The sequence below is a fragment of the Pseudoliparis swirei genome, chromosome 4 (assembly GCF_029220125.1).
Source record: "Pseudoliparis swirei isolate HS2019 ecotype Mariana Trench chromosome 4, NWPU_hadal_v1, whole genome shotgun sequence".
NCBI classification, from domain to species: domain Eukaryota; kingdom Metazoa; phylum Chordata; class Actinopteri; order Perciformes; family Liparidae; genus Pseudoliparis; species Pseudoliparis swirei.
The window spans coordinates 8,293,939-8,308,285 of record NC_079391.1 but is presented as its reverse complement, the minus strand read 5'-3'; the positions used below and the strand labels follow the sequence as shown (position 1 = coordinate 8,308,285).

Genomic DNA, 14,347 nt, shown 5'->3' with positions numbered 1-14,347 from the left:
TTAGAAAACCGTTGCATGTTTTCCCCTCCGCCATTGTTTCGGGTTGGTGGTGCGCAATGCATTCTGGGATCATTCGACACATCCACAGTTAAAGGGACGGATCACATCCGGGCATTTGGACGTGCTTCTTGGTTTGTAGTCATTGTTGTTTCCATGGGGATGGAATGCTCCGCCCCTTAGCTGTTTGCTTCAAGTGACGCATGTGTGACGTCATTAAAAGAAAGATCAAGGCCAATTTGAATGTAATACCAAGAGATTTGTTTCCTTCTCATCACTTCTTTTGCAGAAGAGTAGGATCCACGACAGAGACCAACACAACCAGGATATTACTGACAGACAGTCTTTTACAGACCACCGCAATCTTTAAAAGACCACTTTTATTTTTAAAAGACCACTTTTTCTTCAAGTGACACACACATCTTAAAAGACACCATAATGTCTTCAAGGGAAATTGTTGAACTTCTCCAGCCAGCTCAAGACCTGGAGAGAGCTGATGCTAGGAAAATCCAGGATCTGACGACACAGCTCGAGCAGAGCAGCAAACACCACTCTTATTTGCTGATAAAAAATATCAAATTCTCTGAGGAATTGAAGTCCCAGAAGAAGCTGATCAAGGACTTGCAGAACAAGAACACAGCTTTTGAGAAGACTTTCAGAGACCAGGGCGTTGGAACAGAAGATTCAGAGGGACTGAAGGTGCATTCAAGCCAAATGCAGGAGACAATCCAAAGTGTCGCTGAGAAATCTGCTTCTTCCACTGGTGAGATCAACAATCTGAGATTGAAGCTCCAGCAGAGCGAAAGTACAAAACTTGATCTTGTGAAAAAGAACGTCGATCTCTCTGAGCAACTAAAGTGCCAGAGCCAGCTGTTACGCCAGAGCAACCATGTCTGGCAGAACAGGTACGACTTCGTTCAGAAAGCAATCAAAAACCTGAAGGTTCAACATAAGGTAAATGTAAGCCAACTGAAAGACAAGATACAAAGTCTCACTAAAAAAATCCCAAAAATAGCTGATAAGCCAGAGCTGATAAGCCCGAGCAACCAGGCCTGGCAGAACAAGTGCAAAGCTCTTGAGGAGAAGAGTGTCGGAGATCTGGACATTCAGAAAATAAAATTAGAGACCCTGAATGTTGAGCATGAGGGGCTCTTAAACCAGAGCAACCAGGCCTGGCAGAACAAGTGCAACGCTCTTGAGGAGAAGAGTGTCAGAGACCTGGACATTCAGAAAATAAAATTAGAGACCCTGAATGTTGAGCATGAGGGGCTCTTAAACCAGAGCAACCAGGCCTGGCAGAACAAGTGCAAAGCTCTTGAGGAGAAGAGTGTCGGAGATTTGGACATTCAGAAAATAAAATTAGAGACCCTGAATGTTGAGCATGAGGGGCTCTTAAACCAGAGCAACCAGGTCTGGCAGAACAAGTGCAATGCTCTTGATGAGAAGAGTGTCAGAGACCTGGACATTCAGAAAATAAAATTAGAGACCCTGAATGTTGAGCATGAGGGGCTCTTAAACCAGAGCAACCAGGCCTGGCAGAACAAGTGCAACGCTCTTGAGGAGAAGAGTGTCAGAGACCTGGACATTCAGAAAAAAGAATTAGAGACCCTGAATGTTGAGCATCAGGTGCTCATAAGCATAAGAAACCAGGCCTGGCAGAACATGTGTGACTCTCTTGAGCAGAAGGGTGTCAAGAACGTGGCCATTGAAGAAGAAAAGTCAGAGAGACTGAAGGTTAAGCATCAGGTGCTCGTATGCCAACTGGAGGAGAAGATCCAGAGTCTCACTGAGAGATGTGCTTCTTCCAATGATGAGATCATTCAGGTTAGATACCAAAATGTGATCCTGGAGGATGTCTGTCTTTTGCAAAAAAAGAAGAATCTAGGTTTCTTCGGGAGAAGGATGCAGGACAGAGTAACCGAGTTGGAGAAGATGAAGCAAAGATGCTGGCAACTTGCGTAACTCCCAGTGCTGATGGACTGTGAGACATGTTTTCCCAGCCACAGTCGACGCCAATCCCTGCTCCCGTGCCCGTCGCCGCCCAACTCCCCGTGTCCAGTCAACGCCCCGGTGGCCGCCCCCAACTCCCCGTGTCCCCTCGCCGCCCCGGCCGATCCCCACTCCCGTGTCCCGTGCCGCCCAGCCGCCCCAACTCCCGTGTCCCGTCGCGGCCGATCCCAACTCCCGTGTCCCGTCCGCCCAGCCGCCCCGAACTCCCCGTGTCCCGTCGCCGGCCGATCCCAACTCCCCGTATCCTGTCGCCGCCCCGGCCGCCCCCAACTCCCCGTGTCCCGTTGCCCCCACGACTCCCCAGTGAGTTGGGGGCGGCTGGGGCGGCAGGCGGGACGGCGGGAGTTGCGCGGGGCGGCGACTCCTGCTCCCCGTGTCCCATCGCCGGCCGACCCCAACTCCCCGTGTTCAGTCAACGTCCCGGCGGCCGCCCCCAACTCCCCGTGTCCCGTCGCCGCCCCGGCCGATCCCAACTCCCGTGTCCCGTTGCAGCCCCGGCCGCCCCCAACTCCCCGTGTCCCGTCGCCGGCCGACCCCAACTCCCCGTGTCCCGTCGCCCCGGCCGATCCCAACTCCCCGTGTCCCGTCGCCGGCCGATCCCAACTCCCCGTGTCCCGTTGCCGCCCCAGCCGCCCCCAACTCCCTGTGTCCCGTCGCCGGCCGATCCCAACTCCCCGTATCCTGTCGCCGCCCCGGCCGCCCCCAACTCCCCGTGTCCCGTTGCCCCCACGACTCCCCAGTGAGTTGGGGGCGGCTGAGCGGCAGGGTGGCGACAGGGCGGGAGTTAAGCGCGGGCGACTCCTGCTCCCGTCCCGCGCGGCTGACCCCAACTCCCGTGTTCAGTCAACGCCCCGGCGGCCGCCCCCAACCCCCCGTGTCCCGTCGCCGCCCCGGCCGATCCCAACTCCCCGTGTCCCGTTGCAGCCCCGGCCGCCCCCAACTCCCCGTGTCCCGTCGCCGGCCGACCCCAACTCCCCGTGTCCCGTCGCCGCCCCGGCCGATCCCAACTCCCCGTGTCCCGTCGCGGCCGATCCCAACTCCCCGTGTCCCGTTGCCGCCCCAGCCGCCCCCAACTCCCCGTGTCCCGTCGTCGGCCGACCCCAACTCCCCGTGTCCCGTCGCCGCCCCGGCCCACCCCAACTCCCCGTGCCCCGTGGCCGGCCGATCCCAACTCCCCGTGTCCCGTTGCCGCCCCAGCCGCCCCCAACTCCCCGTGTCCCGTCGTCGGCCGATCCCAACTCCCGTGTCCGTGCCGCCCCAGCCGCCCCAACTCCCGTGTCCGTCGCCGGCCGATCCCAACTCCCCGTGTCCTGTCGCAGCCCGCCGCCCCAACTCCTGTGTCCCGTTGCCCCACGACTCCCCAGTGAGTTGGGCGGCTAAGCTGGTGGCGACGGGGCGCGGCCGGGCGGCGACTCCTGCTCCCGTGTCCCGTCGCCGGCCGACCCCAACTCCCCGTGTTCAGTCAACGCCCCGGCGGCCGCCCCCCACTCCCCGTGTCCCGTCGCCGCCCCAGCCGATCCCAACTCCCCGTGTCCCGTTGCAGCCCCGGCCGCCCCCAACTCCCCGTGTCCCGTCGCCGCCCCGGCCGATCCCAACTCCCCGTGTCCCGTTGCAGCCCCGGCCGCCCCCAACTCCCCGTGTCCTGTCGCCGCCCCCAACTCCCTGTGTCCTGTCGCCGCCCCGGCCGACTCCCCAGGTAATTGGGCGCGGCGACTCCTGCTCCCTGTGTCCCGTCGCCGGCCGACCCCAACTCCACGTGTCCTGTCGCCGCCCCGGCCGCCCCCAACTCCCCGTGTACCGTTGCCCCCACAACTCCCCAGGGACGGTGACTCCTGCTCCCCATGTCCGCCCCGGCCGCCCCCAACTCCCCGTGTCCTGTCGCCGCCCCGGCCGACTCCCCAAGGAGTTGGGCGCGGCCGGGGCAGCGACTCCTGCTCCCTGTGTCCCGTCGCCAGCCGACCCCAACTCCCCGTGTCCCGTCGCCGCCACGACTCCCAGTGTTGGGGCGGCGGCGGCGACTCCTACTCCCATGCTCCCATGTCCGCCCGGGCCGACCCCAACTCCCCGTGTCCCGTCGCCGCCCCGCCTGATCCCAACTCCCCGTGTCCCGTCGCCGGCCGACCCCAACTCCCCGTGTCCCGTCGCCGGCCGATCCCAACTCCCCGTGTTCCGTCGCCGCCGGCTCCCTACTCCCCAGGCCGACCCCAACTCCCCGTGTCCTGCTCCCCATAATAATAATAATCACACTAACCACTTTGTCATGGCTCTTAGTCTCTGACTGATTGGCCACCCATGAGCTAGAGAGTTATGTCACATAGAAATAGGCACTAGGAAAGACTCCTGCTTTCGCAAAGACACAAAAACAATATGGCGGAGCTAACACTAACTCTCAGCCAGACGACAGACATGGCAAAGAGATATGATGAAAGAAATTATTATAACACACAAGCCTCAAAAAGAAAAAGCACTGGTAATGGTACTCCCGGTTTACTGGGATGGGGTTCGATTCCCTGCAGTATCCTATTTTTTGGGCATAAACATGGTATAATATTTTCATTGGCACTGTTTCTGAAAATCTTGTTTAACGCTTCCTACATTCACTAAAAATACTATTTTAGATGATAATAATAATAATAATATGTTATTATCCGAGGAGCATTTGATTAGATTTTGGTATCAATCGGGTCAAAGGTCAAGGTCATGGAAAGGTCAACATCTTTTTTTTACCATAGCACGATACATTTGTATCCAATTGGCATGCAACTAATGCCAACATGTTCATAATTCAATGTCCAATCTTGTGATATGCGAAGGTATGCGCTCTACCGAGTGCCCATTCTAGTTTAATATTGTTTTCAGGTTAGGTTCAGCTTTACTTCCCAGATAGTCCGTCAGGGGGACAAGCGTCCACACTGCTCACGTTTTTAAATCCCATAAACTATTGTGAAGCTCACAAAGAAACTGTAAACAAACTAAAGCATGAATACTCATGGACTTCCAGAGCTTTGTGTGGAGCAGTAAACAACAAAGTGAGAAATGTGTCTATGAAATTTCTTGACCCATATTCTAGTAAAAATTTGATTTGTAAGTGTTTATTTTAGAGTCAATTTAATGCGTGTTTAAGAGAATGAGAAAGACATGCAGCCTGAGAACTACGTTTTTTTTCACAACATTTGTCTGTTTTAGTATAGAAGTACAGAAGATTATAGAAAACCATCTTGAATATCACAATTTTTTTTATTGTGAGTACAAAAACACCCGGTAGTATTTTCTGGAATTAAGTTTTCAAAACCCTATTTTAAAAGTAAAACGTATGAGTGCCTCAAACGACATGGAGATAGAAGGTAGCGGACCGGGGCTGAAGAAGGAGTCATCCAGTACGATGGAGTGCACTCTCATGTCATGCAAATCATGTGAATGTCAAACTGTTAGCTCGAGATCACTGTGACAAAAGATGAAGTGATATCGGCTGTGATCATTTCCAAGTGTTGTAAAAGCCTATCTTTATAAACCTCTGTGCAGTGCTTTGTCTTCTGATGAGCCTGAAACCTACAGTGGACTTGAAGCGGCCTTCTTGGATCACATTTGTATCGTCTTACAGATAATGCTCCCCCACCAGTGTTCTCACACTTAGCCTGTTTAGAAAGGTAAAACAGCTTTGGCCCAGGGCTAACACAATATGTAGGACAGGACTAGGTAAGACACATGTTGGCAAGAGCACTGGGACTCGTACTGACTTGGGTAGAGAGAGCAGGCCGTAAGGGAAGGAGGGGGCTGTGACTGAGGGTAAGATTAGGACGGGCTGGTGAATTAAGGCCCTTCAGCCTCAGGGCACTATTACACATCGATAATGAGAAACGGAGAAAGGGAGGGGGGGGGGGGGGCTTGTATTTGCACCTTAGATTAAATATGCACAATTCCCATGCAAAAATGGTCCGGGAACAGCCGGAGACCAGCGTTGCCGTCTCATCCCCTGTGCCGGAGTTGTTTCAGCCAGGGTTAACAGGCTCATCAGTCAACACAGACTGCTTAGCACAGGACATCAAGGCCATTTGCAGGTTTAAGTATTTGTGATTGCTTCTCTTTTCCAGATCTCACTGCCAACCCAGCACACACACACACACACACACACACACACACACACACACACACACACACACACACACACACACACACACACACACACACACACACACACGCACACACTCCCTGTGCTGGCTGGTTAGCATAAGAGCCTGCAATAAGACACACACGGGCATGTGCATACATAAACTATCTAAGAGCATTGGTAAAGATGTGACTTTCACATAAACATCAGGGCTTTTACCAAGTGTATCCTAACAAAGTATACAAATCACAAACACACGCATTGAAATGACCACTCACGGTGACACATGCCTTCACGTCGTACACATTGGATCACCAACTGACGTTTAATCGGTGAGACAATAGACCGCTAAAGAAGGTACACAAAAGGTGAATATATAAAAGGACGAGAGGTATCATCAATTATTATAAAAGGAGTTTAGAGACAATGGACTAAGACTCCTCAAGAGAAAAAGACTTAATTTAAAATGAAACGGGCAACGTAAGAGTATCAAAACACACTTCAACCTGCGATTAGAAAATGTATTCTTCTGCTTTTTTTTCGAATGCAAAACACACACCGCGCAAGTCAACGCATCCCGTCGGCCGCATCCTCCGCGTCCGTCTACACCCCGTTCCGTCATTCCATCCCATTTGCATTCCGCAGCGAGGGTTGACTTCTATCACCAACACACTGTTGTATGAGAGGCCTGTCATGTTATGTGCGAGCGCACACACACCTACAACACATAGTTTGCGAAGAAATAGGGGGGGGGGGGGGGGCATACAAAAATAGTTGCAGCGAGGTACTGTAGATGAAGAGGACAGAGAAAAAGAGAACAAGTGTGAAAATAAACAAGACAGCGGGGGGGAAAAGAAAGAGTGATGGCAGGAGATGGAGACAGAGAGAAGCAGTGATTATAGCACACTACATACAGTTTGGTTCAGTGGAGCATATCTGCACAGGGACAGGTGGTCCATTAAAAGCACAGACATCCTTCTACGGCTTGTCTGCCTGCTTTCATGTAAACACGGAGAGGAAACTATCTAAAGCAATCTCCCATCTCAACCTTTTCTTAGAATAACCATGATGACAACGCATTTTATACAGGATGTATCTTTAATTCTCTTTTTTGTCAGGCTGGAAATAAGTAACAAAAAAAGGGACTATAGATTATTCTACATTTTAATTTGGTGTATTAACACCATTATGGTTTGGAATGTTAGAGAACTCATACTTTGCTAGATGCATTGAAACTGACATTAGTACATTGACAATTAAATGTATCAATAATAAATAAAAATTCTATTTGAAAGTTCATGTGTTGTAGAAAGTGAGACTTTCATGTATTTTTTAATACTTTGACAGTATCGAAGTGCTCAATTCTTAAAGAAAAAGACACAGGCTGTATTCACAAACGGTGCCTGTCAACAAGCCGTCAGGACTTCCGTAAGGTTGACATACACACTGAGTCTCTGGCTGCAGTATTGCTGTGAAGACGGCAACAGTGCAGATGCGGAATGCCAAAGACGCTGACCAATCAGAGCGGACTGGGCGTTTACGCGAGGGGGCACTAAAACGCAGCATTTCTGACCGGTATATTTCTGACTGGTATATTCAGACAGTGTGCGAAAGATTGTGTAAAAAACGAATAAATAAAGTTTAAACCAGGTAATATTTTCTTTCTCTCATTATGGTACATCCAAACATAATATACTACTGTATTGCAGAGTCTCACTAACCTCATGCTATGATTTAAGGATTTAAGATTTCTTTCAATGAGAGTTTTTCGTTTTCCTTTTCATGACGACTTAACCCTATTGTATTAATTTAAATGGCAACACTAATGAAAATTGGATCAAAACACAAAAAGATTACGAAACACTTACGAAAAATAAGACAACAGACTTTTTAAAGGTTCATGGGCGTTTTGCTTCTTCTTTTTTTTTCCCAACGGACTATAGATTTTTAAGTGGAAAGGACTCGATTCATAGTTGGCCTGAAGATTGCATTCAGGCTTTGAGAAACAAATCTAAACCCAATTCTAAATCCTACTCAATGGCAAAATGGTGAATATCGACAGATTGTATTTATTAGTTTTAAGGAGCTTGACCTTTGATTAAGTAAAGAAATTGCCCTGAAGTGACCTGTGATCTGATCAAGTTGTGTCTAACAAATTGTGACCATAAATAATAACATTTAACATCATTCTTTCCCCTAGATCACGACGAAATATGATTGCCGGTCATGTAATTGAGACTGTCCATTGGACATCATGTTGTGTGCACCCGGCCCTGAGTGTTACTCTGTATGCAGGCTTGGCGGTGCAAAATGCCACCGCAATGAAAGCAAAGTGTTGGGTTAATTGCTAAATCTGAGGTCCTGAGTAGGAAGGAGTTCAGGCGGCGGGAACATTTTACGGCTGTGCAAATGAAGGGGATGCGGCGTTTTTACACATGCAGTAAAATGGTTATGGAGAATTAGAGTTCTTTCTTTCTCACCGCAATAACCGAGACATTAATGCAGCAGAGATGGATGGACGGCGATAACATAAGAAATACATACAGAGACGGACACATTAAAAAAGGTGGACATGCAGTTGCTGCCCCACGTAATTCCATTGTCTCTACGTGGCCTATTTCAGGCTAGGAATTAATTGCTAATGAATACTGTTCCCATTAAAAATATCCCTCACACATCAGTTGCATGCATCATGATGATACATTATGGCTGAGGCTATTCAGAGTGGTCTACCATGTGTGTGTGTATGTAGACACACTTCTCCTGTCCCTGTTGCCTGAAGCTTTGCACCCACAACACAACTCTGATAATAATGAAGCCACACCAGAGCATCTTGAAGCAGAGTGTGGGTTGTGGCGAGAGGAGATAACGAGGACAATGCCGCTGCAACATTAAAGTATATGTGTGGCTATCGGCAATGGTCTGTGTACATGCATGCATTCATGTGTGTGCATGTGGTCGTCTACGTGCAGGTGCTCGGGAAAACAGGGTGTGTGCAATCGTGTGTTTCCGGTGTGTGTGTGTTGGTTCCGATCAGACGCCGGCTTTTGAAAGTCGTGACGGCTGTCAGTCTAATGCGAGGGGAAGGAAATGCGAGGAGCGCCGACAGACACAGACGTGACCACTCACTGTAGTGTACTTGATAAGCACCGTAGCCTCCTAATCAGCCATCCTCGATGGTTACAGGCAGTACCGCTGGTGACACGGCGACTAACACAACCACAAAACTAGCATTGGCCAGAGAGGGCTTTCCCATGTTTACATTTGAAATGAATAATTGCTGTTGCGGAAGCGTAAAAACCTTTGAGTATGTTATAGAACCATGGACGTTAGAGACCCCGGTCTGAAGGAGGGTCCGGTTAGATCAGGGGTCAGGAACCTTTTTGACTGGGAGAGCCATAAAAGCCAAATATTTCTAAATATATTTCATTGAGAGCCACATAGGATTTTTAACGTATAATTTATTTTAATGCGACTTCTGGTGCTGCATGATGTTACGGGGGGGGGGGGGGGGGTGCAGGTGACTTTTGCTTTGCTCCGCTCGATGCGCGCGCATGCGCCGGCATCGGAGCTCTGCGCGCGCGAGACGGCGAGCCGAGAAGTATTAACGCGACACGTAGAGACAGAAATGACATGCTGCTGGTTAGATCCAATCAATAACAGACGTTTAGTTTAATAGAAGAACAAATACTTCTTTAAGAAAAGGGACCTTACATTACTTCTGCTGTAATCTGGCGCGATAGAGAACTTTTTTTTTTTCAACTCAAAATTGTCTGGGAGCCATATGCCGTCACCGGAAGAGCCATATACACTACCGTTCAAAAGTTTGGGGTCATCCAGACAATTTCGTGTCTTCCATGAAAACTCACTTTTATTTATCAATGAATTGAAAATTGAATAGAAAATATAGTCAAGACATTGACAAGGTTAGAAATAATGATTAATATTTGAAGTATTAATTTTGTTCTTCAAACTTCAAACTCAAAGGAAGGCCAGTTGTATAGCTTATATCACCAGCATAACTGTTTTCAGCTGTGCTAACATAATTGCACAAGGGTTTTCTAATCAGACATTAGTCTTCTAAGGCGATTAGCAAACACAATGTACCATTAGAACACTGGAGTGATAGTTGATGGAAATGGGCCTCTATACACCTATGGAGATATTTCATTTGAAACCAGACGTTTCCACCTAAAATAGTCATTTACCACATTAACAATGTATAGTGTGTATTTTTGATTAATGTTACCTTTCTTGAAAAAACAGTGCTTTTCTTTGAAAAATAAAGACATTTCTAAGTGACCCCAAACTTTTGAACGGTAGTGTATGGCTCGCGAGCCATAGGTTCCCGACCCCTGCGTTAGATGATGCATGTTGACCCGTGAAGGTTACCAGCATCACCACGTCATTAGTACAACGATGCATCCATAACATCAGACACACGTTCATACAGGCTCGCTCAACTTGACCTCCCTTTTCTCTGTGATAACACTGCTCCTGGAAACTGGGAAGTTGGGGCAAGGTCACATAGAAGCTGGATAAAGGGCAACCGCTGCACAGCCCCTGTTGGCCTATAAGCTGGGGGCCATTGGGACCCTGAAGAGGTGGGGACTGCACTGTGATTACGTGTGGACGCGTGGGTCTCGACACGCTGCGCTACATTACATTACATGTCATTTAGCAGACGCTTTTATCCAAAGCGACTTACAATAAGTGCATTTCAACCTAGAGTACAAACTAAGAACAACAAGAATACAGGAAGTAACATTTCCTCAACATAGTCGAACTACAAAAGTACCACAATAAGAGCTATTTAAGTGCCACTGAAGTGCAAATCTGGGTTTTAATCCAGATATAGTCGGAAAAGATGTGTTTTCAGTCTCCGGCGGAAGATGTAGAGACTTTCTGCTGTCCTGATGTCAGTGGGGAGCTCGTTCCACCACTGAGGAGCCAGGACAGCAAACAGTCTGGATTTCGAGTGATTAGCTGGAGGTGCAGGAGTCACAAGTCGATTGGCTGTTGCCGAGCGGAGCGAACGTGCCGGGGTGTACGGTGTGACCATATCGTTCAGAGCACGGTACGCCAGACCCAATGTTTTGAAGCGGATGCGGGCAGCCACCGGTAAAATCCACATTTGCATTGATAGATTTTCTGACTGTAATACAGATGCCAAAGGTAAATACAGGTTGAGGACTTATTGGCTAGGTCTTGGATTGGGTACGCTGTGTGCATATTGCCAAGAGCTGTGATGGTCAAGCCAGACAACTATGGTCTGGAACTAGAAGAGAAAACTGAGGCTTCAGGCTGTGTCAAGCAAGGCTAAGGGTGATGATTACAAGTTGGCCGAGGTAATGTGGCGAGAGGGCTGTGGCAAGGGGTTGAAAACTAATTAGGAGCGTTGCTTAATAACATAGCTCGATAATGTGGCTGGGGGAGGCTGGCTGGGCACGGGATGAAGAAGATGAGTACCAGGGTTGAGCTGTCCACTCCATTGGCCCTCTGAGCAGTGACAAGAAGCTCTGCTGGCTGCTGCTGTAGCTGGAGGTGATGCCAACGATAGGACGAATGCACTAATTACCACATGATGAGAGAAGAAAGAGAGAGTAAACAAAGGTAGAGAGAGATACAGAGAGATGGGGCGTCAGACGGAAAGACGAAAGGGGAAAATCTGAGATCTGATGAGCTCTGAGTGACAGCAGTATGACACGACTGGGCTGAGTCTCTCTCTCTCTCTCTCTCTCTCTCTCTCTCTCTCTCTCTCTCTCATTTCACTCCTTGTTTCCAGGCAATTGGGTCTGGGTGGTGGGGGGGTAAGAGGTTGGGGTGGAGCTGCTGGGAACGTTGTGTGTGCGCGTGCTGGGAAGTGAGCTAATAAAGGACGGTGATCCATGAAAGGCCTTGAGCAAAGACACAGTCAATTACCTAATGCCTGGACCAGACCGCAGGGCCCACGCACATACATTCTCTCTCTTATATACTTATACTCTCTCACACACACACACACACACACACGCACACACACCTCATTTACGTATACATGGAGAGGGGTCAGTGGAGGGCATAACTGGGAATTGTGTGTATGTGTGTGGGTGGATGTGCATATGTGTGTGATGAAGAGTGGCGATTTATTAAATTGCTGTCACTTTTGACAAATATGTGCAACTCAAGTTGAAAGGGTTAGGCTGTACGGCGTCTCTCTTTTTCGCTTTTCTTTTAGAGGAGAATACCTTTTAGACCCAAACCCAAGGATAAACCAGTGGCTGCCATCCGTCTGTACGGGTTGAGGAAGTGCCGTCTGATGTGGCTCAATGGTCCAGTTCTAGCCCGGAGTTTACCAGGGGGTTGATAAAGCTGTCGATATGTGGTTGAAGTGGAGACTTTAAGCTCAATTTCAATGGATATAACACAAATATGGATTCAACTGTTTAGGAATTACAGCCATTGGTTACACAGTAGCTCACATTTACAGAGGTTCATAAGTGATTGGACAAACTGACATAATAGTGAATATAATGATTATTTTTAATAATTTGCAGTCACCTCAAAATCTCATCCTGCTACTTCTATCAACTGTGACATCATCAATGTGTCACACGAGTGATCCAGGTCCATACAAGCCCATGCCACTGCCTCCACCATACCAGATGATGTGGTTTACTTTGGATCAGGAGCCGTTCCTTTCCTTCTCTAAAGATTTCTCTTTCCATCATTCTGACACAAGTTAATCTTGGTTTCATCTTCTAAAGAATCTTCATCTAAACATGATCAGGCTTATTTAGATGTTTTCTGTTCTTTAGTGTAACCAGTGACACCTCTTTGTTCCTCATGATGAGTGTTCCCTGGACCAGCAACCAAATGCTAATTCAACATTTTGAATCATCCCCAGAATCTTAGATTTGCCTAATTTCTCATGAAATAATGAGGGAACAGGCCACACGTGCCTTCAATAATGGTCCAATTACTTTGGAGTCTCTAAAAATGTGAGGGACTGTGTAAAAATGGTTTTAATTCCCAAACGGTTAATGGGATAGTTTTGTTGTATCCATTGGATTCAAGCTGAAAGTCGACACTCTTTTCTGTAAATGGGTAATATATATTATATGTTATTGTTTGTTTGAAGTGCTTTCCAGTAGAAGCATTCATCAGCTTAAGGTTAAGGTAACGGTTAAGTGGTGTGTAGTCTCCAAAGATGACTTACTTTAGGCTCATAGTAGGTTTAGTAGGTGAAGGTATACCCAATAACTAAATGATGATAATAATACAAAGATATAATGATGTTTGTGTTTGTGGTTTTCAACCTACCTTCTCTTGCGGTTAGTATGTAAAAGACAATCTGAAGCTCTTGGAGTTGGCTGGCTGAGTCGAGGAGTTTCTGCTTTGGCTCAGACGGTGGAGCATACTTCCTGTTCCTCTGGTTGGCGAAAAAAAGAGAAACAACTTTTAAAAATGTAATGTCATGAAATTTGCAGTTCGGCTCAGGTTAGTATGAAGAGTTGTTATAAATATAAAACAGCGATTAGGTTGAGCATGAATCGATAATGCAGAAAATTAAGCAAAACACAAAACACAGAGGAAACAATTAGATATAACTCTTCAGCATAAATAAATGCTGAATAGTTATTTAATTGAACTAAAGACTTGGATTGGCAAGAAAACCAACTGTTTTGAGACAAATCAAAGGAGGGTTAATAACAGCACACACACACACACACACACACACACACGCACACACACACACACGTAATGAGGTTGGAGCTAAGTTTTTTAGCAAAGACACACAAACCTTGAAATAAGGCAGGAACAGTTAGTTATGAACCCGTTCTGAAGCAGTCGTAACATAATGTCCTGGTATACATCCATCAGATTGCATATCAAGGATGTGTCCATTTGCTACTTAACGTTACATGATTCAAAAGCGTGTATAATGACAAACCTTCTTTCAAAACACATATTTCACGTGTGTGATTATATATGAGAATGCCTTTGAAGTCAAATGCATTTGTGAGTTTGTTTTTGTGTGTATTATGCATGTGCGCAGCAGACTCACAATGTGCCAGCGGGGATTCCTTTGGAGTCGCGTTGTCGAAGCCGATTCTGGGCCTCCTCCAGGTGTGTGTAGGAGGTCTGGAGGCGCAACGTCAGGTCAGGACAATGCACACGCTGCTCCCAGACTTCCCCTGGCTCTCTGAACAGAACCTGGCATAATCACAACACACGCACAGACACACACAC

General features: G+C 47.9%; 1 protein-coding gene across 1 annotated transcript in view; it reads right to left on the bottom strand.

Moving 5' to 3' along the window:
* The window catches only part of spata17 (spermatogenesis associated 17), a 44,538-nt gene that overhangs the window by 9,784 nt on the left and 20,407 nt on the right, over nucleotides 1-14,347 (bottom strand). Inside the window, exons 8-9 of the mRNA XM_056412921.1 lie at nucleotides 14,163-14,311; nucleotides 13,418-13,526 (exon numbers count right to left, since the gene is read on the bottom strand). Of these exons, the coding sequence (XP_056268896.1) occupies nucleotides 13,430-13,526; nucleotides 14,163-14,311 (246 nt within the window). The 3' untranslated portion in view covers nucleotides 13,418-13,429. The remainder of the gene's footprint in view (nucleotides 1-13,417; nucleotides 13,527-14,162; nucleotides 14,312-14,347) is intronic.